The following is a 26902-nucleotide window of genomic DNA, read 5'->3' as shown; positions in this document are numbered from 1 at the left end:
CTTTAAAATATACAAGGAGAGGTATAAACATCCAAACTCACTGTCTACACATTTCCACTGGTAATCATCACAGCAGTTATCAGCAGCGCCACAACCACTGTTACACTGGCATGGCAATGTGTTGTTGTAAGCATCATCACATCTGTCTTCACATGTTCTAGCTGGAACAAGAATACAAGGCAATCTTAATATCATAAATTATTACACTGGTTGCAATGAATTACATAGATTTCCCAGTAAAATAAAAACCGATAATTTCACATGTGAAACAAGTGAACTCACTGATGATACCCCTGACGCAAGTGAATAAAATTAATAGTGTAAAAATATGCAAGTGTTCGGTAAACAGGAAGTTGTTGAGTGATGAATCTGAAAACGTGTCACACGGTAGAGCTGACTTATATTAACCCTGAAACCAAATTTCAGAAATCCTGGTAGTGTAGTTCCTGAGAAAAATGTGACAAAAATTTTCAACTTGGCTATCAGGTGTAAAAATCATACAAGTGTTCGATAAAGAAGAAGTTGTTGAGTGATGAATCTGAAAAAGCATCACACAGTATAGCTGAATTATATCAAGCCTGAAACCAAATTTCAGAAATCCTGGTAGTGTAGTTCCTGAGAAAAATGTGACAAAAATTTTCAACTTGGCTATCAGGTGTAAAAATGATACAAGTGTTCGGTAAACAGGAAGTTGTCAAGTGATTAATCTGAAAACGCATCACACGGTATAGCTGACTTATATCAAGCCTGAAACCAAATTTCAGAAATCCTGGTAGTGTAGTTCCTGAGAAAAATGTGACGAAAAATTTTCAACTTGGCTATCAGGTGTAAAAATGATACAAGTGTTCGGTAAACAGGAAGTTGTTGAGTGATGAATCTGAAAACGCATCACACCGTATAGCTGACTTATATCAAGCCTGAAACAAAATTTCAGAAATCCTTGCAGTGTAGTTCCTGAGAAAAATGTGACGAAAAATATTCATGGGACGGACGGACGGACTGACAGACTGACTGACTGACTGACTGAAGGAAGGATGGAAGGACAGACAGAGGTAAAACAGTATACCCCCCCCCCTTTTTTCAAAGCAGGGGTATAATAAACATGGTTATTATTAATATAGATAAACATCATTATCGCTATTTTACAAATTTTTCCTTTGATCTTGCTGACTGATAATTTTCTTTCTCAGAGTCAAGTGAAATGAAAAATTATCGCTAGAAATTACTAAGTGGGCATGTGGCGTTTCTAATGAAATTGACAACGTCGTTCTAAGCAAAAGAGCGATAAACAGATTATTATTGCATGCGTTAGTCATCACAACTTGATTGCATTTTTCACTTTCACCGTACCGACTAAAGCAAAAAATCAATCTCATTGAGATGATCAACGATAATCTATAAATATCTGTTTACTTTACAGACCAGTTATTTGTGTATCAATCCTACATATTTTACCTACAAAAATGTATAAAACGAAGATTTTTTAATCTTTGGCAGTCATCAAATATTCTGGTTTATGAATTCCTTTAGTTAAATTTTTTTTTTATTATTCAAGACACTAAACAGCCAACTTACCCCTTTCTTCCTGACTACAACTGTTCCCAGGACATTGAGCAACACCTAAAGATTGAAAAGGCAGATTTTAATTTTTTAACTAATGGAAAAGATATGTCAGAATGACCTATTTTGACTATATCAATCATATTCTCTATATAGTGCATCTGATTTCATGTTACTATAGACAATTCCCCACCTATCAGAACACAAAACATGAATTTTGAGCCTAAAATATTAAAGATCGTATCCTTTACTTGCATTACTGTATAATGAAATAGCACCAAATCAACGTAAAAGGGACCTCAGTTACTATCTACTGTATCAGAAGCCTGCAAACACTGAGTTTGTTAAGTCCAATAGTGAACACCATAAATACGGTGCCATAAGGAAATGATAAATCACAAGCTTAATCAAGATGATTACAGCTTTTACATTAATGCTAGCAAAACAAATCTTTGTTTGGCTTGCTTGCTTTGTTTGTATCAATGTTTGCTCAAGCATGGCAATTAAGATAGGCGGGGCTTCAGCTTGTATACATCATACTTTAATTTTATTGGGCGTTATGTTTGAGGTTAAGGACACTCAATTTTAAAACATCACAGGATGACAAATATAAAGCGCAATCGTAGAAATGGAAGCCAAAAAAAGATTTTTTTTTCTCGAAGAAATGCATTTTCACCATCCAACTTAAAATACTGTCGTCAAGTACTTTTAGTAAAACAAAATAGCTATTCGAACACACCTACTCTGATTTTGTAATTCATTACATAGGTATTTCATTTGACCCTACAACCTGTAGCTTTGCTATATAAATTAAAATGATAGAATCTGAAGCGAGATGAATGTATCAAATGTTCTTGCTTTGTACGTTTTCAAGACAAAATATTCATCTCAAACACACACTAACATAAGAAGGTGCACTCGATTTTCTCTTTTTGATACAATTGTTACCAATTTTTTGATTTTTTTTCTTGAGTCACATAATCGGAAGGGCAGACACGGAAATAACTGAACTTATTATATAGATTGAAATGTTCTCCGTCCGTGGTAATTTAAAAAAAATCGGAGGTTATGCATTTTCTTCATCCAACTTGATAGATAACCATGACTTCGACTCGATATCTAATTGTTCTGCTTAACTATGTAATAGATAAATTGAAAACTTATGCAAATGTTATAACTATAGTAAACATTACAGAAAGCATTTATCGCCTTCTCTATAAACAAAGAATAATCAGTTTGAAAGTTTACAAGCAAAAATTAATCCAAAGTGCGCAATATTCAATAACAATGGACATAATAAATAAACGGGATGAATTAAGTCATTTCCCCCCTACTTAATTTATCCCTTTTATTAGAAAAGCGAGTGCACCTTCTTATGTTAAGGTTTATGTACCCTTCTGTAGCCATTTTTGTACGAATTTTTCAAACCTCAATTGTATCAAAACTAAAGATATAATAAATAATAGAGATAGGCCATTTAGTACATGTTCCAAGGGGAAACTTGATTCAAAGCATTTTTGTTTACTGTTTCATTGCATTTGATAGAAAAAGAGGACTTTGTGGCAAATAAATCAAGATTTTTATAGAAAATCCACAGCCTTTAATACAGAGATTTTTGTTATAAAATTTGAAACATAAATTACTCACTTGATTTTCTATGATGTGCTAGTGTTTATTTTTTACAAAAAGTTCTAAGTAACCTGTAAATTCCAAAACACCTCGTGTTGAGTCACTAAAGTCGAGCGCACCCTAAAAGGTGTACTTGATTTTGGCCATATTTATACTTGTCTTAACCAATAACTACATTTATAAACTTGTTTTAAGGAAATCAATGCTAGCACTGCATGCAATAATCCTATATCTATCAGTTATCAAATTGCCAAATATGAGAGTACAAGGATAAAGGCTGTGGATTTTCTATAAAAATCTTGATTTATTTGCCACAAAGTCCTCTTTTTCTATTAAATGCAATGGAACAGTAAAAAATAATGCTTTGCATCAAGTTTCCCCTTGGAATATGTACAAAATGGCCTATCTCTATTATTCATTATATCTGTAGTTTTAATACAATTGGAGTTTGAAAAGTTCGTACAAAAATGGCTACAGAAGGGTACATAAACCTTAAGATGTGTTTGAGATGAATATTTTATCTTGAAAACGTACAAAGCAAGAATATTTGATACATCATCTCGCTTCAAATTCTATCATTTTTATATAGCAAAGTTGACTTTATAACATAACAAAATCACAGTACTAAAAGATGAAATATATGGGTCAAATGAAATACCTATGTAATGAATCGCAAAAACTGAGTAGGTGTGTTCGAATAGCTATTTTGTTTTACTAAAAGTACTTGACGACAGTCTTTTAAGTTGGATGATGAAAATGCATATCTTCGAAAAAAAAAAAACATTTTTTTTTACTTCCATTTCTACGATTGCGCTTTATATTTGTCATCCTGTGATGTTTTAAAATTTAGTGTCCTTAACCTCCTACATAACGTCCAATAAAATTTAAGTATGATTTATACAAGCTGAAGCCCCGCCTATCTTAATCGCCATGCTTGAGCAAACATTGATACAAGCAAAGCAAGCAGGCCAAACAAAGATTTGTCTTGCTAGCATTAATGTAAAAGCTGTAACAGATTTTAGAAAATGTGGCAGTCTGTAATATTTCATATCAGACTGTTCTCATTCTTACTAACCGTTACTTATATTGTAGCAAACTACTGTTTATCCCCAGTACACAAGCCACAAAATGTGTTGTTGCATACTAAACTGTGTCTTTTCTGTATAAAACTGTGTCTTACCAAAAGAACCTGTATCACTCATGTTGCAAAATGAGCCCTTTCCTAGATTACCCATGGTAGTTAAAATATGTAGTCATACCGTTGTGCATCTGTATAGGATCCATATGGGACTACAGAAACTGTATTTTTCGGGATGATCTGTGATATTTAATGAATGTGTGACCTAGGTATTAGACTTATGTCGCAAATAGACCTTTTCAGTGACCTTGGTCTAGGATATGGTTTGACAATGGTTATGATTTGTAAATAGCCATTTATATATAAAGGGATTTCAGTATTATAAACATGTATTGATTATCATCATTTTGACAAGCTGGACATTTATTTCTATGACAAGAAGCTTCTATTACCTAACTGAATACAGAATGAGCTATGATTGGAGCCACTTCTTTCGGTGATAAAATTATTTCCACATGATGTACAATTATCCTGTGCAGTCTGGTCCTGGTAAAAGTTTATTGGACATTTTTTACAAGGTGCATATCCTGTCACGGAATATTCTCCTTCATCACATGGTTCTACAAAACAAGAAACCTGGTTACTGTAACAACATATTTCATAATGCATAAATGTCCTTATGACTTCAAAATAAAATTAAGCTTGTTAAATGAAATTTGGAAAACATGAACTTTGGCAAATATTTTTCCTGACAATTCAATGATATAATTTCAATATTGAAAATAAAACTAAAGATTATATATGATGATTCTCGTATATGTTAAAAATCTTTTTAAAATCTTTTAAATATTGTGGTGCTCACTTTCCTGAATCAAGTACTGCGGATTCGTTTATATTTTTGGGTACCAATTTTTCATGGATTAGGGCAAACTTTCAATTTGTGGATATTTAATTTCGTGGATTTTCAGTCTGATACAAGCATATGGGAATTTGTCATTTGTTGGATATGAATTTTCGTGGTTTACCTATACCCACAAAATCCATGAAAAATTGGTATCCAACAAAAAATAATGAATCCATGGTATCTCATATTCCATTCAATTTGTTACCTTGAAATACATCATATCATGAAGGAAAGTATTTCCATGTAAACAAAGACTCACCTTTACAACCACTAACATCTGGGATGGCATCTTTCCCTAAGGTGTTTCCACTGTTTGGACAAGGTTCACAGTAAGTTTTGTTTACCCAGTGGTGATTTTCAGGACACGGCATGCAGGTCGGTAAACCATTAACAGAAATGAATCCAGCTGGACATACAGCTGAAAACAAAAGAACATAGTTCCAATGTTTCCCACTTGGCACACATTTTATCTATCCAAGAGTAACAACTTAAAAAAAACTCTTTTTTTTGTTTCTTCGAACAAATATATCCAAGAAATAGAACATGAGAGCAACTACAATGAAATTTCCAATATAATTAATATTTCAAGGGGCATAACCATTTCAAAAAGTCATTGATTGGCACTTATTTACAAACTTGTTCACAACATTCAGCCAATTTTGAAGATAGTCTGACATTTTTTCTGACCATACTTTCTTTTATTATCTTGTTGTCTTCATTTCTATAATCGCACTGTAAAATTTATATTCTTTTGCAAAAGATGGAGAATTTTGCAATATTTATGCAATTTATTTGGGTGTTTCCATTTTTTTTTTTTTTTTCCATTTTTTTTTTTTTTTTAGAAACATTTGAAATTCAATGATTTTGACAAGAATGTAAAGGAAATCTTCAAAATAGTAGCATATTTTTTATATGAAAATAGTATACCAATCCTCATACATCTGTTTAAAGTAAATTTTGTAAGCAGTTTATCTAGATTGGTTTATAATTACCTACCTAAACATGTAGTTTTGTCCTCCGATGGAACAGGATTGTCTGAAGGGCAGTCCAAACATTCATTCTGACCAAAGTTACTCTGAAACTTTCCATCTGGACAAATATTACAATCATCACCACTTTCAGAATATGTTCCTGGAGGACATGGAACTGCAAAATATACCAAAAACAATAAGAACAATTTTTTTCTTTTTTACTTTTTAAATAAAATGAAAGACATCAGGTTACCAAAAAATGCAAGAATTTTAAATATTTAATTAATTTCAAAACTTCTTACATAGTGTATTAAAAACAGGCTTTCCAAGTTACCTGAATTATTATTTAAGTAATAATGAATAATTTGATTCATTTGAATATTAGTCATTTATTTCACCTCTGAAAATATCACCATTGTGAAATCCAGACAAGGGGTTAATATTGTGTAGTTTATAAGGTTTACATCTTGAAAAGTTATACAATTGTTCTAATCCATTTATATCAGTACCTTGAAATTGAATTTCAAAAATAACTAAATTTCAAGCTTACAAAAATGACAAAATTTATTTTAGAAAGGTATCTAGTCCTTGCCACCCCAGACCAAATAATCCAAAATTCTTACTGCATTTTGAACTACTGCCAACCGTTGTCATTTTCTTGATGCCATTTTCACATTGATTTCCACTGTTTATCACTTGATTTTGAGAATCTGTTGTGTGTCTGGTAACAGTTGTTGTGCCACTACTACACTGTACCAGGCCAGTGTAATCTAAGAAAGTATCTCTGCCAAAAAAATTCGCTAGAAGAACTTCACAAGTTGGTTTTTGTCTAATTTCGTCCAAGTCAGTGGAAGGCAGTTTAATGGTAAAAATTGTTCTAAACTACAAAACAGTAAAATAATAATCAAAACTAGAGGCTCTAAAGAGCCTGTGTCGCTCACCTTGGTCTATGTGAATATTAAAGGAAGCAGATGGATTCATGACAAAATTGTGTTTTGGTGATGGTGATGTGTTTGTACATCTTACTTTACTGAACATTCTTGCTGCTTAAAATTATCTCTATCTATAATGAACTTTGCACCTGTCCTAAGTCAGGAATCTGATGTACAGTAGTTGTCGTTTGTTTATGTAATATATACGTGTTTCTCGTTTCTCGTTTTGTTTATATAGATTAGACCGTTGGTTTTCCCGTTTGAATGGTTTTACACTAGTAATTTTGGGGCCCTTTATAGCTTGTTGTTCGGTGTGAGCCAAGGCTCCGTGTTGAAGGCCGTACTTTAACCTATAATGGTTTACTTTTTAAATTGTTATTTGTATGGAGAGTTGTCTCATTGGCACTCACACCACATCTTCCTATATCTATTGGCCCATTAGTTTCAGTGGAAAATGTTAGTAAAAAATACAAATTTTATGAAAATTGTTAAAAATTGACTATAAAGAACAATAACTCCATGTTGACTTATTTGTAAATCTTACTTTGCTGAACATTATTGTTGTTTACAGTTTATCTCTATCAATAATAATATTCAAGATAATGACCAAAAACAGCAAAATTTCCTTAAAACTAACAATTCAGGGTCAGCAACCCAACAACGGGTTGTCCGATTCATCTAAAAATTTCAGAGCAGATAAATGTTGACCTGATAAACAATTTTACCCCATGTCAGATTTGCTCTAAATGCTTTGGGTTTTGAGTTATAAGCCAAAAACTGCATTTTACCCCTATGTTCTATTTTTAGCCATAGCGGCCATCTCGGTTGGATGGCCGGGTCACCGGACACATTTTTCAAACTACTAACCCAAAAGATGAGTGTGGCCAAGTTTGGATTAATTTGGCCTAGTAGTTTCAGAGGAGAAGATTTTTGTAAAAGATTGCTAAGATTTACGAAAATTGGTTAAAAATTGACTATAAAGGGCAATAACTCCTTAAGGGGTCAACTGACCATTTCAGTCATTTGACTTATTTGTAAATCTTACTTTGGTGAACATTATTGCTGTTTACAGTTTATCTCTATCTATAATAATATTCAAGATAATAACCAAAACAGCAAAATTTCCTTAAAATTACTAATTCAGGGGCGACAACCCAACAACGGGTTGTCTGATTCATCTGAAAATTTCAGGGCAGATAGATCTTGAACTGATAAACAATTTTACCCATGTCAGATTTGTTCTAAATGCTTTGGGTTTTAAGTTATAAGCCAAAAACTGCATTTTACCCCTATGTTCTATTTTTAGCCATGGCCGCCAGCTTGGTTTGATGGACGGGTCACCGGACACATTTTTCAAACTATTAACCCAAAAGATGATTGTGGCCAAGTTTGGATTAATTTGGCCCAGTAGTTTCAGAGGAGAAGATTTTTGTAAAATATTACTAAGATTTACGAAAAATGGTTAAAAATTGACTATAAAGGGCAATAACTCCTAAAGGGGTCAACTGACCATTTCAGTCATGTTGACTTATTTGTTAATCTTACTTTGCTGAACATTATTGCTGTTTACTGTTTATCTCTATCTATAATAATATTCAAGATAATAACCAAAAACAGCAAAATTTCCTTAAAATTACTAATTCAGGGGCAGCAACCCATCAACGGGTTATCTGATTCATCTGAAAATTTCACCTGTTTAACAATTCTACACCATTTCAGATTTGCTCTAAATGCTTTGGTTTTTGAGTTATAAGCCAAAAACTGCATTTTACCCCGATGTTCTAGTTTTAGCCATGGCGGCCATCTTGGATGGTTGGCCGGGTCACCGGACACATTTTTTTAAACTAGATACCCCAATGATGATTGTGGCCAAGTTTGGTTTAATTTGGCCCAGTAGTTTCAGAGGAGAAGATTTTTGTAAAAGTTAACGACGACGCCAGGCCAGGTGAGCTAAAAACTATTGGCAAACAGGAAGTAAATGACAGGTCGATGTAAAAATTGCCAACTTGCTACAACTCAACATTATCTGCAGACCATATATTAAATAATTCCATTTCATAATGGCCAGAAAAATAAAAATAAAACGCTTCCAACCCAAAGTCTTTCAGATAGACAGACTGACTGAAGAGGTTACTAAACCTTCTTCTGCCTTTGCCAACTGAATAAAAAACACCATTACAGATCAAACCAAGAATAACTTTCACTAAATACTGCCTGGCACTTTCAAATAAACAGAAATAAAGTATAATTGTCTGCTGACACATATGTCTTTCTAAACTAAATTGAGTAGTATTTGTCAATGATTACAAGGAAAAGCAAGAACGGTAAACTTGCAAAACATATTTACATTTGATCTACTAATATTCTTCAATGCTTTGATCAAAAGTATTTGAAGTAAGACAATAGTTTATAGATATGATAGAAGTACAATAAATTGATCAAACATTTGAATCTACTGGAACTGTCTCATATTTTCATCAAATGCATTCTTCCTTATCATAAAGGAGGGTTGTGTCAACTGGGGACAGGAATGTTCCAAATCAAGATGTGAAAATCCTTTTTTTAAAGCAATTCAGTGGCGGATCCAGAGAAGGGTTCGAGTGGTTGGACCCCCCCTTTATCCTGGGTTAGGAACCCCCTATTTTTTAAAATGGCTGGATCCACCTCTGCATTTAATGTCACTGCTAGCTTGTACTGTGAGCTATAATTGTTAATTTCTGTGTTATTTGATCTCTTGTGAAGAGTTGTCTCATTGGTATCATACCAATGGCGGATCCAGCCATTTAAAAAAGGGGGGTTCCCAACCCAGGATAAAGGGGGGGGGATCCAGCTATATGTCCCCATTCAAATGCATTGATCAGCCAAATTAAAGTAAATGGATCTATTTCAAAAGTCTTAATCCTAAATACATCAGTCCTTTTCATAAAAGTACATAATATTCTTCAAAGTAAGCCCATTTTGGACATTTTGTCAAAATATGGCGATTTTGTGCAATTTTTTGACCTAAAAGCTTTAGAAACACCTTGGTTGCAACTTTCGATCCAAAATGTGTTGTAACCAAAAGATTCCAATTTTGATATAGAATTCATCTATGTAAACATTTTTTGGATAGTGGATGGCAGCCAAGGTTAATTATGCCAAAAACTATCAAAATTATGGGGAAAAAAACAGTACAAAATTGAACTTGAAATAAAATTCATGTTTAGCTAAGCGGTCATAGCTTCATAAATTGCCAAATAAAGTGCCAAAAAAATATATTTTTGTCTAAATAGTATTAACACAAGTATTTCTATGTGAAATTTGTAACTTTTTGGCCCGATTTAAAAAAACATAAAAAAATCAGAGCCAATTTTAACCATTTGTGAACCTTCTCCTTTGTACTTGATCTGAGTTTTGTAGCATTGTGTTAAGATTCATAAATGTTGGTTGAGGCAAACTAGAGTTCCAGAATAAAAAAGAACAATTCAATGACTTTCCATTTTTAAAGGAGTACAACTTCAGAATGGTGATGCCACCCAAATTCAAATTTGATCCTTCATTTGTATTAATAAGCATTGTGTAGAAGTTTCATAACATTTGGTAGAGGCAAAATTAAGTTGGAGAAAAGAATGAAAAATTCAGCAATTGTTTTGAAAGTTAAGTTAAATAACAAGAATGCCAAACTAAGAGGAAAATTCAAATGGAAAGTCAGTAATCAAGAGGTAGATTCAAAAACTCAAACACATCACACAAAAAGTGACACCACCAAATTTTAAACTTGATCTGTTCTTTGTGGTAGTAGGCTTTGAGTATTAGTTTTATAACATTTGGTTAAGCAAACTATAGTTAGAGAATGGAAACCAGTTTCAGGACGAACAGACAGACAAGGGTAAAACTAAATGCTTCTCTACTACGGCAGGGAAATAAAAGGAGGATTCACAACATTTACACAAGATATTTTTTTTTTTTGTTATTTTTTAAGTTATATGTTTATAATGATGTGCATACACTTTTTTACATATATGATGAATTGTATACAATCAACAGAAACATGTCAATAGTCAATACCTTTATCTACCTTTTATTATCTGCTTCATAAAAACAGTTCATTTAAGAGAATCTTTGCAATTCATTTTTACGAAAATGCCATTAACAAATTGATATCTGAAAACATCTGAGAAAATAAGGAAATAACCTTTTTCTTTTTAAAAGTTATTGGCAGTTTCTATGTGTTCGGCTAGTCGGACGAATAGTACCAGGACTATTTGTCTGGTCAGTTTAATGCACATGTCTGTGAGTGTGAAATATTATTTTCTGCAGCACCAGGGTGTGGCAAATTATATATACAGACATCTATAAAGCAATGTTTTGCAATCTTAAATTTTTAGACCCCAATTTAGTTATTGGTAATTGAAATGGTTGTTTTCTTCAAATAAAGTCCAATGTAGTCAATGTATATTAGAAAACAAGACTGTGTCCATAGTACACGAATGCCCCATCCCCATTATAATTTTTTATGTTCAGTGGACCGTGAAAATAGGATAAAAAACTTTAATTTGGCTTTAAAATAAGAAAGATCATATCACAAGGAACATGTATACTTAGTTTCAAGTTGATTGGACTTCAACTTCATTAAAAACTACTCTCAACCCAAAACTTTAACCTGAAGCAGGACAGACGAACAAACGAATGGACTGACGAACGAACAGATGAAAGGATGCACCAACCAGAAAACATAATGCCCATAAATTAGGCATAAAAATCATATATATTAAATGTTATATCTATATCTATTGCATCACATTGCGAAAGAGGGAGGAATTTTCTTGTAAACCAGACTTTGGTCGTGATTGGCTCATGCATTAGATTAAGTTAACGTAAAGATTTTCTTATTAAAAAAGGTACAAAATTATCATGTTTGAGAATGTCAAACAGATCGAGTCATAGATCCCCTTAACATAAAGATGTCCATATTTTGAGTTAGGGTGATGAAAGGGTTAGGGTAACATGTGGCGTTCAAATCCCTCATTTTTTTTTACCCAGATGCCACCTTTACCATGTCTCATATCCACACTTTTTATAATCCTATATCCCACATCCCCAACTTTTATAAAGTTACACTATCATATTCCCTTGTCAAATTCTGAAAACTGGAAAATTATCACAAATATTAATATTCCCGTTTTCAGCCATGATCCCAAAATTGATAATCAGTAATCGGATTACACGTGACCCCTGGTGCTGCTGAAGATAGTATTACACTTACATTCCTACACACATAAAAATTCATGCACATTCCAATGGCCTGACAAATAGCCCTAGCACCATACATCTGGCTAGCCAGACAAATAGCCACTAAGAAAGTTATTCGATTAGTTATTTATCTGAATGACTTGCAACTTCACTAAATTAATGTCAAGAGATGAGGATATCATAATATCTATAATGTACACAACTATATCTTACATCAAATCCTGTAGTAGTAGTCTCAGTATTTGTAATTACCACTGAACCAGCAGATATTAAGTTATTATTACATATTTCGTAAATCTCATTTGTAAATGATGCATTGTTTGTTCGGATTTTATCATCATGACCTGTTTTACAGTCTTTAGCAAAGTTGCTAGTTAATTTATAGACCACTCTAAGTTCTATGATGTAGGATGGTTCATCATACTCTGAAATAGATATGTCACGTAAATTACTGGTGTATTTCATGTTAAGGATATACTTATCAACTAATTTTAAATCTTTAAGTTCAGTTTCTCTCATTTTATAATTTCTTGTTATAATACTTATATTCAAAATTGGTGATTTTCAAAAAAAGATAAATAGAAGTAATTAGGATCAAATCATCATTAATATCAATATTTTGCTGAAATTCTAGCACAAAGAAAATAGTTCTCAAAATTTCAGATGAAAATTTTTTTAAAAACATGTGAGAAATTTCTTTCCTCTCTAAATTTTTCTAAACAAAGGCTAAAACTACAGGCTCTCAAGAGCCTGTGTCGCTCACCTGTTTTACTGATGCTTTGGAAATCATGTAAAATAAGGTTAAAATCATAATTAATAGTATAAGATATTAGATATTATTAGATACTATCAGGGGCATCAGCCCAACAAGGGATTGTTGGATTCATCTGAAAATTTCAGGGAAGATAAATCTAAATCGGATGAACATTTTTGCAACCTGTCAGATTTGCTCTAAATGTTTTAGTTTCAGAGATATAAAGCAACAAGAGTGCACATGCTGAAATGTCTCGCCTTCTATACTAATCATTGATATTATGTTGATAGTCCTAAGTATAAAGCTAAGCTTTATAACAACTGTCACCTAAACTTAACATTAACCAAGATAACTAAACATAGACCAATGAACCTTGAAAATGAGGTCAAGGTCAGATGAACCATGCCAGGCAGACATGTACAGCTAACAATGCTTCTATACAACATATATAGTTGACCCATTACTTATAGTTTAAGAAAAATAAACCAAAACGCAAAGACTTAACACTGTGAAAATGAGGTCACGGTCAAATAAAACCTGCGCGACTGACATAAAGATCATAAAATATTTCCATACACCAAATATAGTTGACCTATGGCATATAGCATTAGATTAAAAGACCAAAACACAAAAACTTAACTTTGACCACTGGACCATGAAAATGAGGTCAAGGTCAGATGACACCTGCCAGTTGGACATGTACACCTTACAGTCCTTCCATACACCGAATATACTAGCCTTATTGCTTATAGTATCTGAGATATGGACTTGACCACCAAAACTTAACCTTGTTCACTGATCCATGAAATGAGGTCGAGGTCAAGTGAAAACTGTCTGACAGACATGAGGACCTTGCATGGTACGCACATATCAAATATAGTTATCCTTTTACTTACAATAAGAGATAATTCAACATTACAAAAAATTTGAACTTTTTTTTCAAGTTGTCACTGAACCATGAAAATGAGATCAAGTACATTAGACATGTGACTGATGGAAATTTCATAACATGAGGCATCTATATACAAAGTATGAAGCATCCAGGTCTTCCACCTTCTAAAATATAAAGCTTTTAAGAAGTTGGCTAACGCCGCCACAACCACTGGATCACTATCCCTATGTCGAGCTTTCTGCAACAAAAGTTGCAGGCTTGACAAAACTGCAAAATTTCCTTAATTTTTTAAAAGTTAACTGACAACAACTACGGACTATTGACACCAAGTGACGAGAAAAGTTCACTTGACCTTTCAGGTCAGATGAGCTAAAAATCTTAAGGTTTCTATATATGAACTATATTTGAGGTAATTATAAACTATCATCATACTTATGCATGTATCCGGAGGTAAAGCTGGCATCCACATATTTTGTCCTGTGCAGTCATATGTCTTTGTTGTGTTGCCATCAAAGAAAACAAATCCACTATTACATGAAACTGTGCAGCTGACGTTACTAGAAGTACAAGTCACGGGTGCAGCATTTGGTACGCTTACTGGGAAAGACTCTCTAAAACATGCATCAGCTGAAGAAAAATGTAAGATATGAGAAATTATTTTGTTAGCTTATTATAATATTTCTTAATGTTTCACAGAATTTGAGACATTTATTGAGCTCATACTCAAGTCAATGTGTGAATACATGTATAAGTCTCACAACTGAACATTAATACCATTGCTTTCAAAAATGTGGGGGGAAAATAACCACCTGACGAAGGATACAGAAATGTTTTCACACAAATTTAGTCATTTTGAGATGATTTAAAAGTTTGTGCCTTATTTTTTCAATTTGTCCAAAACTAGATTCATAGCAACATCGACTTGTATTGACTGGGTTTTTTTTGCATTCACTTCATGAATTTTCTCACCATTTTTCTACAACATCCAAGAACAGTTTAGGGAAGGTAATAGTGTACATATGAAATTATTTTAATAACTCAAAATAGTTTCACTTCACAGACATTCCTAATATTTCTTTCTATTTTGAAGACTAAATTAAAACTGTAAGTTTTACGACAATACTATAGTATGAGTCATTCCAAATTAATTTTTAGGTTTCTTTTGACAGGAAATAGTTGTTTTATTTTATTTTATTACCTTTAAAAGTGTTTGAATATAAAAGATAATAGTTACATTAGTTTAATTAGCATGAAATCATTTGCTTTTTTCAACGGAAATTAAATTAAATTAAGTCTTTATTTTTAAACTAGAATTGAGAAGTGTCTTAGCATAAATAATGATTTGTGCATGTGGTGTCCTTTAATCAAATTTTACCTTTAGTTTCTACAAAGAATGAACATTGGTCCTCAGCTCCCCACTTATCAGTTGCAGTGACAACTACTTTCTTCTGCTCTGTCATTGATGTATGATCCAAGGTAATTAATTCTCCAGGACTAAATGTTAAGGTTAAATTAGAATCTGAAGGTGTAACTGACACAACATCACTAACATTGAAGACTATTCCAGCTGCTGTATCAATGTTTTCCATTATATACTGTGGACATATCAATTTGTGCTTTGCATAATCTGTAAAATAAACTAGAGGCTCTTAAGAGCCTGTGTCGCTCACCTTGGTCTATGTGCATACATGTATTGAACAAAGGACACAGATGGATTCATGACAAAATTGTGTTTTGATGATGGTGATGTGTTTGAATATCTTACTTTACTGAACATTCTTGCTACTTACAATTTTCTTTATCTATAATAAACTTGGCCCTCTAGTTACACAGAGGAAAATATTTTGTAGAAATTTACAAAAATTTATAAAATTAATGATCATTGTTAAAAATTGACTATAAAGGGCAATAACTCTTTGAGGGGTCAACTGACCATTTAGGTCATGTTGAATTATTTGTAGATCTTACTTTGCTGCACATTAAATATTGCTGTTGACAGTTTATCTCTATCTATACTAATATTCAAGATAATAACCAAAAACAGCAAAATTTCTTTAAAAATTACCAATTGTGGTACATCAACCCAACAAGCCATTGTCCAATTCATCTGAAAATTTCAGAGTAGATAAATATTGACTAGATAAACAATTTAACCTCGTTTCAGATTTGCTCTAAATGCTTTGGTTTCAGAGTTATCAGCCAAAATCTACATTTTACCCCGATGTTCTATTTTTAGCCATGTTGGCCATCTTGGTTGGTTGGCCAGGTCACACCACACATTTTTTAAACAAGATACCCCAATGATGATTGTGGCCAAGTTTGGTTTAATTTGGCCCAGTGGTTTCAGAGGAGAAGATTTTTGTAAAAGCTAACGATGGACGGCGACGACGACGACGCCGACGACGACGAACGACGGACGCCAAGCGATGAGAAAAGCTGACTTGGCCCTTCGGGCCAGGTGAGCTAAAAATGATCTTTGTTTACAAACCTAACCTCAAAACCTTGTTGACTATACATTAATCTATCTAAAGTGAGTTAACAATGTATTCTACAGGTTATAGTGGTAGAATCTGTTTCCCTATTACAAGATTTAATGCAAAAAGTCAAACTTGTGCAATGTTCAGAAGGATGAACTAACTCCAGACAAATTAATGTCCTTTTATTTATGTTATAAACTATAATGTATTATTCATTTCATCTCATGACCCATTCATTTTTAAAATTCTCCATTAAAAGTCATGAGCAATTCAATTTCTCCAAATCACTGTATACATTTTTGTACACTGTTAATGGTGATGAATAAAAAATAGTTTTTCTTTATTTTTTTTGTAAACCAATGAAATTTCAAGAAACAGTAATCATGCAAAACATGTTCTTGGCACTCTGGAAATACCACATAACACATGATTTAACTTCATTTATTACAAATAATGCTATCTAACCCCCTAGCTTGGGTTTTGTCTTTGGCACGACCTCAGGAGCTTAAGCACTTGGAGGGCTGGCAGGGTCGAGGGAGGACACATATAAACCAAACTTAACTGGCCATCTGAGCTAGTTAAGCAATTAACTGAATGTCGACCCGTTAACATATATTAACATGCATCAAGAAAAAAAATTGATATGTTCAAATTTGAACATTCAAGAAAATTGGAATTCTAATAAACTTCATTAAAATATGATGAAAACTGATTTTTTCCCCCTCCTAATAACACGATAAAAACAACATTTTTTTCCTCAGACCCCATTAAAAGAAGATGTCAGTGTCAATGCATATATTTTCCTTCTGTCCAATGTAATTATAATGGTAACACAAGTTGTGTATTCCAGTCTAAAAAAGGTCTAAGTGAATATAGTGGTTATTAATAAGTTAAAGTGTCATTTTTCTGTGTATTAAACTTTTAGATATAAAAAAAAAAAGCACAATAAAATTTCTTTTATCTGTTTTCTTATAATAAGTTGTTATTTATGTCTGTCCCTTTTGATACAATTTTTTCAAGCAATTTTAGACAAGTTAGCTTTATTTTCTTACCTTTAACTCTAATCTTAATAACACAGTCTGCTGTATTCCCACTGAAATCCTCGGCAATGTAAGTTATGTCAAAATCTGAGTTAGTTCGTAGTCCACTTGGCCTGTACCCTCCAGGGTTGTGTATGTTCTTGACAGCACCAGAATTATCTGTAGCTGTTAGCACCGGGTATGTGTATTCTTCTGTTTTGTCAACATAAATAAGGTCTGAAGGACAGTTGGTGAAAACTGGGGGTGTTTTATCTAGAACAAAAAATTAAATAATTTTCTTTGGATACAAGTGTTTATTTTCATAAGGTATACTAATTTTTAGCTAAATAAACAATTAAAATTAAATAAGCAAGATCAATGTCAAATCTTTATGACACAATTCATACTTATTCAGGGCTTCCAAAAAAATATGAGCCGGCTGGAATTTTATGTCTACATTTCCTGATCTCTTGCGTAGAGGCTTTTTTTCATCTAATATTGTGCAATCTAATCTAAACGACATTCTGAAATTATTCCCAACTGAACAATAAATGAACCACTTGTTTTCTACTGCAGACAGGGATAGTAATATCTGTATCAACGAATATTGTCATATTACCAAATTTTGAATCTGAAATTTTAAATTTTTTCAACAGGTTACCTTTTCTATGGATAGACATCCTGGTGCTTGGTCCAGTATGAGCAACCAAAATAATTATATAAGTAGAGTTAAACATATAATAGGTGTAATTTGAAGGGAAAGTTTACTGTTTTCCAATGATTTTGTCAAGTAAAGAAAATGTCAAGCAGCTAATTTTTCCCAAAATTGTATCGATTGAAATGTTGGTTGTACTTCTTTACCTTGAGTTCACTTAACTTGGTACCAGGATGTCCTTCCACAAAAAGGTAACCTCTCAAAAAATTATATAATTAAGTTCTGGAGTCTAAAATGTGTAATATGAAAATAGTTTATTGTTATGTAATAAATGAGACTCTCCGCCTCCATTTGAATGAAATGATACCTGTACATATTGTAGCACTCTTATTGTAAATATAATGGTTTGTATTTATGCATTTATAGGCAGTTCTATTAAACTACCAGGTATAATAAAGTTCTTAACATACCAAGACATTCAGGTAAATCTGCTGAACCATCTTCTAAAGTGGCGTTCCACGTTATATTCCCTGTAATAGTATCTACTACACACTCCAAAGGCTGTGGAGGCTCAGGAAAATATCCAGAATAGTTACATTTAAAGTATACCATTTGACCAACTTCATAACTGGTAACAACTTGCATGGCACCACCAGGTGTCCCAGGATCTTTACATCTTCCACCTAAAAAAAGATTAAGAGACATGCAGATAAACCGTGTCAAATAATCCAAAATTACAAGTTACATTTATTATATAATAGTTCTTGAAAAACTGGTCATTATCGTGATATATGGACTGCCCACAGGACAGTGGTATTGACTAAGATAGTGATAATGACTGAGTCCTACGGGCAGTCCATGTATCACGATAAAGACCAATTTTTCAAGAACTATTATGTTTATTTCATTGAGAAACCATGTTTTGGAAAATTCTCATAAATTCAAAATGCCTAAAGTGAACTTGAGTAGTTGTTCGATTTCTATGACAAAGAGTGAAGACCAGTCGTAATAATACTGCCATTCATTTTAGTGCAATTTTTCAGTATGTAAATACTTAATAAAGTTCTCTTTAATTTTATAATTAACAAAACATATATTAAACAATTCAACAACTTAAATATTATATTAAAAATAGGAACATGTTTCATAAAAGGTACAACTCTCTAAACAGAGAAACCACGCCCCACTGGTCATTAACAGAGAAACCACACCTCAACTGTCATTATCAGGCGGAAACCACGCCCCAACGGTCATTATCATGTAAAAGTTCATTAACGACCAGTTTTCTGGTCCGTTTTGTACTGTAAATTACCGATGGAATTTATTACTGAAGAATAATGAATGTCATGTGACCCCTTGTTATCCAATAAGAGAATCTTATTCTCAACCGATATGAAATAAACTTGTCATCATGGTCATAGTGAGGTAATCATATCATTCTCTTACATAGAAATATAAAATAATCAATTATCAGATTAAATCATCTTCTTTCTGTATAAAACAGTTCAAACCAAAACAGAACATTGGAAAAGCCAAACTAAGTCATTGTTATAACAGTTTAGCAGTTTAACCGAGGTTACTTCATTTTGTGCTTGTAAGGTAAACCTGCATGTTCAGCTATTATTAGTGGAAAATATTTATTCAATGCTTTATTCATGCTTATCACAGGTCTGCATTTATAAATCTGTAAATATTTATTTTTACACAAAAAAAACACCAACCACAAAATGTTTAAACCTAAATCATTTTTGTGATCCAGCAATTTTGTAGCTATTCTGACAATTTTTCTGACCATACTTTAAATATTAGTTTTATTATCTTTATTTTCATTACCTCGCTGTAAAATTTTATTCTATAGACCAAAGATGGAGAATTTTGCAATAATGACACAAATAATTTTGGGGTTTCAATTTAAGACAGTCAGCTTTTTTCCCATCTTTTTGAGGAAAATTTTAAATTCAAAACAGCTGGGACCACTAAGAAAGATGACACAGGAATAACTTAAGAGAACTTTATTGACCTTTACATACATTTCTGATAGTTTTCCCAGACTTATTCTCATATCTTTAAGCATAAAAAGGTGACATATTCCAGCAGCATATATATCCTATCACCTTTGAATATAACACTGACTGAGGTAAATAAATTATAAAACACTGTAATTATTCTTATCAACTGCTTAAATTTGATATAAATCATTTTGGCCATTAAAGTCATAATAAACTAGTGACCGGTGAAAAATAATGTTCTTCCAATTCTGGAACCAATGCATACAAACATCATTAACTTAGTCTTCTGTGCACGATATATATCATTTTTTTAGTGTAAATTTACTATAATTTTTAAATTTTTTTTAAAATCGGTTAGTGTTGTGAAAATGTGGCAGGTAATTAAAGTTTGTGTTTTGAAGCCGAAGTTTAACGATTGTCACCTGTTTGTCAGCAATCGACAAAAAATCAACAAAAAAGCATGGAAATTGAGCATGTGTTTAACATGTAAATTCAAATAATAGTTTATTTTAAGGACATCCATGCGTATTGTGATAATCGGATTTTAAGGAGATGGGTCACACTGAGGTCACTTTGCATACAGAAAATATGTCCGGGAATTGCTTCCTGGTAGGAAGCAATTAAAATAAAGTAAACTTCTTCTAAATATGAATAAATTAAAGAATTTTCATCAGAAAAAAGTATATGTACATAAGTTTTATAATGAAAACTATCCATTGAGTTATAAAAAAACATATGCATTATTTTTTTTTATTATTTGAGGTTTGTTATGACTTTAATCAATTAACAGCCATTTTATATAAATTTTGGTTTACGAAGGAACTATACGCAAGTGTATATCTAAAATAAAGAAATTGCTTGACCAACTTTTCCTTAATTAAAGTACAAATAAAATATCAAAAGTTAGCAGCTAGTGATTAAAATGGTGTATAAAGTTTCTGCAAGTCATAAAAAACACAAAATCATTTCCATTATATTAATATGTCATAAACTTTGAATTTTGTGAAGTCTCCAAACCCAGAGCGATCACATAGATCCAGCATGGCTGAATAAAAAAAAACCAATTTATTGTTGCGTATATAAATATTAAATTTATAGTCTAATGTTTATATTATGATATTCAGGATTTTGGATTAAAATCAATCGACCAAAACTTACTTGTATTATTACTGATCAAGGTTCACACCTTATACATTATATATCAGTATTGTTAAAACATTTAACACTGACGAAGGCCATTTGTTGAGCCGAAATATTTGCAATTATTGTATAATTTATATCATCTGTTCAGTTTTTCCATCTTTGTGCGATGATATTCAACACTTTTTAGGGTTTTGTTTTCCATCTATTTATCGATATTGTTACACAATCTTTTAGACTCATATATAAATACACCAGGAAAATGAGAAAATTGTGAAGATAAATTGCTGCTGAGTTGGCTAGAATAATCAAAACACGAAAAATAAGTATTAATGCAGATAAGTTGGTATATATATACAGTATTGTAATATTTTAATGTTTTGTAAATATTGACCTCTAGTTAGTTTGGCTTTATAACTGTTTATTTGTGTACAGAGAAAATTAATGACGCAAGGCTAATTTGACAAGTGGCTAGTTTTATTATTGCAGTTAAAGTTGAACTGTCAGATGCAATTAAGACAAGTACTGATGTCTTGAGGTGTAGGGTAATAAAATTAGTTATGCCTATTTTGTTTGTCTAGAGATGAAGTAATTAAACTCTATGATAAAGGTCAGTTGGTCAAGCAACTGTAGAGTTTTGTGTATCAGCTGTGATACTGGAAGGATGTGTATTCCTTGAAGTCTTGAATCAGTTAGATTCTGGAGGACTTGTATTTAAAGTTTATATGTTTAAACTTTGTAGCTAACTTTGTCAATGTGTCAGAAGTAATGTACATTTGTTAATAAACTTGCAAAATATATACCGTATTATTTAGTTACTGGGAATTTACCACAGGATATATTGTCGTGCCATAGATGGCTATGTTCGTCCGTCTGTGTCGGTGTTGACCTCCACTCGATCACGTTACAGTATCATCAATAATAATGTATTAGCCTCAAGTCAAGTCTATGTTCATAAATATCATACCTGTACAAGTCAAATTTTGTATATTCCATCTTCCATTTTCCATACAAGTAACAGTATTTGTTCCATCCAATGAAATGCCTGATCTTTCAAAACCAGAATTACAGACAAAAGTGAAAGTAGATCCAAGATTAGTGGTAGTGAGTCCAGAGTACATACTTCCTGGAACTTCCTCAGGCGGTCCACAGTCTATTTCTAAAGACGATGGAAAACTTGTGTTAAAACTTAATAATTTAATTATGGATGTAACACGTCTTCTGATTGGCTGACGTTATTTTGTTATGAGCCCATAGACATAATATAGTCATGTGACCATGACGTCATCAACCTTTTTTCATGGTTTTCTACGGTTTAAAATGGAATTTAGAATTAAATTATAAGAAATAACTGTAATATTTTTTTTGTCTATTCGAAATAACATAAAAAATGTGGTGCACACTGTTAAATAACCCGCTACGCGCGTTATCCAGTGTGCACCACATTTTTTATGTTATTTTTTCATAGACAGAAAAAATATTACAGTCATTCCTTAAATAAAGACATACTTGAACTAGATTAATTAAAGTAAATCAGATGATGGAAAATTCTTCTCGTCTTTTTTTTTTTTTTTATTGTTTTCTAGGTTACAGAAAATATGCAGAAATATATCATAAAAGTATTAGAAGGTTGTGATCTAACACAATTTTGTTTCAAAGCTACACATGAAGTCAAAAGGTGAGACTTGTGCCTACTGTTTTGCAACGTGTTGGTGTTAACTATGTGTAAGCTTGTGAATAGGCAAAAAATTTCTGTTTTCTATTACCAGACCAACCCTGCTTTTAAGTGCCAGCGCAAGTCATTTCCTTTCTGTTCTAAAGTGAAAAGATTTCTGGGAAAAGTCTATTTTTTTTAGTTTACAATTTTATTTTTATTTGTCCATCTCAAATTCTCTGTTTTTGCTGAGTTTAATATGTAAACCTTTATGATTGTTCAATTATCTTCAGTAGTTTATTTCTTTTTTTACTTCAGAAATATGAGATACTGTCTCCTGAACTTTTTTCCTTATGTTAACAAAAATGAGTTACATCTTACCTGGACATTCTTGTGCATCTCCAAGAAGCTCATATTCACCACTCATTACATTGTAAGAGCAATATAGTGTCCTGTTAATCTTCATTGATCCATACTGACATTCTATATTCACTTCATCATTATAATCAACAATGGGCCAAGCTGGGTAAATATTAGTTGATCGAGCAATTGATGCCGTACTTGGAGAAGGACAAGTTGCCACTAAGAAAAAAAACAGAAAGTAAATATATGAATTTATTACATTGATTGCAATGAATTACATTGATTTCCCAGTTAAATAAAAACGAATAATTTCACATGTGAAAAAAACGTGGTTATTTCACTTTCTGACGTCATACAACAATAGGCGTTGTCAAAGACGTTGATAACGGCAGATAAAAACAAATTGTGAATGCGTAGAAAAAAGAGATAGTTCCTTACATGCTTTACATTAATTTCTTTAAAAAAAGCCATTTTCCAATGTAATAAAAAGAATAACTAATTAGAGTATTCAAATATGGAAAAATATTCATCTCGTGATCCAACAACACTGATAATTAACTTGTGTGCTACGCACATTCGTGAATTAATCAATGTGTTGTATTTTTCTCTTTGATTTCTCCTATTAATTATTCTATAAATAATACTTAATGTTCCCAAAGGAGGCTGCCAAAACTTGTGTGTGTGTGTTGTAGTTAAACCCATTAATAAAGCACTATTGATGACAGTTACATTATTAACTACACATCTTAAGAAGAATAAGCAATATTTCAGTAGATAAAATGAGCTACATTGTTAATATGAATCAATGATAGCAGGTTGCTTGATTTGCACAAAAATTTCATTTAAATGGCAGTTCATATCTCAACCAAATAATGTTCCCCGTACCATATTTCACCTTTGAAACAAATGAAACAAGTGAAACTCTGAGCTTCTGTCCAAATATTTGATGGCAAACAGGAAGTTGCTGAGCATTGAATTTTAAAACGCATCAAATGGTAAAGCTGAGTTATAAACCCTGAGCGTTAGTGAGGTGTAAAATGTGATTAAATATAATGTTGAAATGGCCGTATAGCATGACATAAAGGAATTATTTTGATTCTAATAGGACAAATACAACATTTTTATAGGTGGAAGTGTACAAAAATACTGCATGTGTACTGTAAGTATGTTTGGCTATTCTGGCTTCCTCCAAATGAATTATTTACATTACACTTTCATATCTAATAAGTTTAAAAACTAGCAGCAAGGTAAAAATATGATGTTTTAATATCAATATATTATAACATTCTTTTTAAGTAGCTAAAATATTTATATTTAATTAGGATAAAAATGGAAAAAACAAAGAATGCAAACAGTAAGTTTCTGCGCATATATCAAACCTATTTTGTGCAAATTAGAATAGGGCTTTTTTTACAAAGCGTAATAAGGACATCATATTAGAATTTATATTTTGCCTTTTTTTTTTAAAGATCTTGTTAATCCTTAATTTCAGACATAATTCATAAATCACTTTATGTAATGGAGATTAAAAGAAATAAGCAATGAATATATCGATCATTTCTATATATCAAACATCAAACTTATACATATGTGTATTCAATTATGAGTTCAAATATTTGTGAATTGGGAGTTAAAAAAAATTATGCAAAAAAAAATAATATATTTGTATGTATTACCTCTTTCATAATTCGATTGTTTAATATGCATTGAGCAAACTAATATTGCTCAATGAAAAACAGACAAAGAATGAAAAACCTTTCAGGCTTTATAGTGAAATTAGAAATCTGCAGTTACATACTTTGACATTTTGGATAATCATTTGTCCACATTCCATTTTCTTTACAACCTAGTTTGCTATACACAGTATCCAGTTTATATCCATGGTCACAGGTAAATTCAACTGAATCTTCAAAGAAGAATAACTCCTTCTTTGACAAAACTTTTCCATTAGTTAGAGGAGGTGGAACTGCACACTGCTTCCCTGTAATAGATAGAAAATACATGAAACAGTGAAATTTGTATTTAATTTATCTGATAAGCAAATTATTTTCAGTTCATTTTAGTCCATTTGTTTACAATATCCTTTTTTTCTTCTTCAAATGCTTAATGAGCTTAAGAAATAATACATGTATGCAGCATCATGCTATTTAAATTCTTAACTTCACTTTTGCAAAAAAATTAGGTAGCCTCTGAATATTGTTGCTTATTTTTTAAAATTCACATACATAAAGTGCTTTCCTTAGGAGTTGGAAGTTGACCTCAATTTGTTAAGCAGGCTGTCTGTCATTCATTGATATGATCTATAATTCGACAACTGGTATGATGCCTGCCATATCCTTTTAACATTAGTCTGATAATGACAAAGTCTGAATTTAAATTACTTAGTCATTAAATTACTTCCTTAGTGACCATCAGTACTTTCACATATATTCAATTGTGTTTTGTACACATTTTTTTACTTCAAAATTAAAATTGCCAGACATGGGTGCAGATTACAAAAAAGATTTATGAGAAAGGAATAAAGGAAAAACTTGATGCCACAATGTTTGTTAACAAATTTGTAGAGGGTGCCTTTATTTCTTTTTAAACTAATTACTGGGTAATCCCTTAAAAAAATCCAATATTAACTGAAACATTTCTCAATCAAATTCTTCTTTCCAATTTTTTTTTCATTCTCAAAGCAATTTAATATGAATTTGAATATTCTTTTCATATTGGATACAAATTTTATCAAGTCTGATGTAGACATTTCATAGTCAAAGCGTTTTCACTGAGGTACTACACAGGCGTCAAAAGGCGTCATTTTGAAGGAAAGGGTTAAGACCACTCAACCTCCTTGTTAAAAAAAAAATCATTTAGTTTCATTCAACAACAGTTTATACAGTGGAAGGCTAAAACTTCACCTCTTATTTATATCCAAACTTTAAGGGATTGGCAAGTTTAAGAGCAAAAAATATTTATGAACAGGTGCACAGGGTTGACAGGTTGATCCAAGTTTTTAACTATGACTTTCAATATACAAATATCATCCAATAATACACACCATACTTTCTATTAAAGATAGTTGAACAATTTTACCAAATTCCAAGGGACTAACATGTGGACAGAGGTGGCTAAGTTTATCTGATTTTTGATTTGGACTTTCAATTAAGAAATTGTCTTCCTTGCTTGTTACACTCTTTTAGTAAGTTGCATAATATCATAGATGCCAACCCCCTCTTGACACAATCAGTAACAATCTATTAAATTTACAGTAATTTTGAAAACTTTTCAGTAATCTTTCAAAAACTTGCATTTACCAAAAAAAATTACCAATGGTTACAAAGTGATGTGCAATAACATGTTTCTTTAAACATGTTATCTGTAGTATGTATTCCATTCATTAGTTGTTCAGACGGCCTCAACTCGTACAATATCGTTTTTCAAGGAGAAATAGAGAATGGGAGAAAGCTACTTCATAAAATGTAAGTTTTGCTATTCAGAAGTCAGTTAGTTACCAAACAATAGGTTGATAACTGCTGAGAAACCGGAAGCATTACATTGGCATTTTCTAAATACAGGACTGGGCCGGAAAACCAATGATAAAAATCTGTGTTTTACAAAATTGAACGACGGTGACCAGGAATCTGTAAC

The 26902-nt window shown here is 32.0% G+C and overlaps 1 protein-coding gene across 1 annotated transcript in view; it reads right to left on the bottom strand.

Annotated features, from left to right (window-relative positions):
* The window catches only part of LOC139488564 (uncharacterized), a 221513-nt gene that overhangs the window by 141869 nt on the left and 52742 nt on the right, over window positions 1-26902 (bottom strand). Inside the window, exons 19-32 of the mRNA XM_071274290.1 lie at window positions 25068-25250; window positions 23288-23488; window positions 22220-22411; window positions 18574-18786; window positions 17482-17721; window positions 15328-15579; window positions 14385-14579; window positions 12520-12731; window positions 6766-7024; window positions 6168-6317; window positions 5431-5589; window positions 4720-4887; window positions 1576-1620; window positions 42-161 (exon numbers count right to left, since the gene is read on the bottom strand). Coding sequence (XP_071130391.1) covers window positions 42-161; window positions 1576-1620; window positions 4720-4887; window positions 5431-5589; window positions 6168-6317; window positions 6766-7024; window positions 12520-12731; window positions 14385-14579; window positions 15328-15579; window positions 17482-17721; window positions 18574-18786; window positions 22220-22411; window positions 23288-23488; window positions 25068-25250 — 2589 coding nt within the window. The remainder of the gene's footprint in view (window positions 1-41; window positions 162-1575; window positions 1621-4719; window positions 4888-5430; window positions 5590-6167; window positions 6318-6765; window positions 7025-12519; window positions 12732-14384; window positions 14580-15327; window positions 15580-17481; window positions 17722-18573; window positions 18787-22219; window positions 22412-23287; window positions 23489-25067; window positions 25251-26902) is intronic.

This window comes from Mytilus edulis, chromosome 9 (genome assembly GCF_963676685.1).
Source record: "Mytilus edulis chromosome 9, xbMytEdul2.2, whole genome shotgun sequence".
NCBI classification, from domain to species: Eukaryota; Metazoa; Mollusca; class Bivalvia; order Mytilida; family Mytilidae; genus Mytilus; species Mytilus edulis.
Note: the sequence above shows the minus strand (reverse complement) of the source record. Positions and strands in the feature narration are given on the sequence as shown.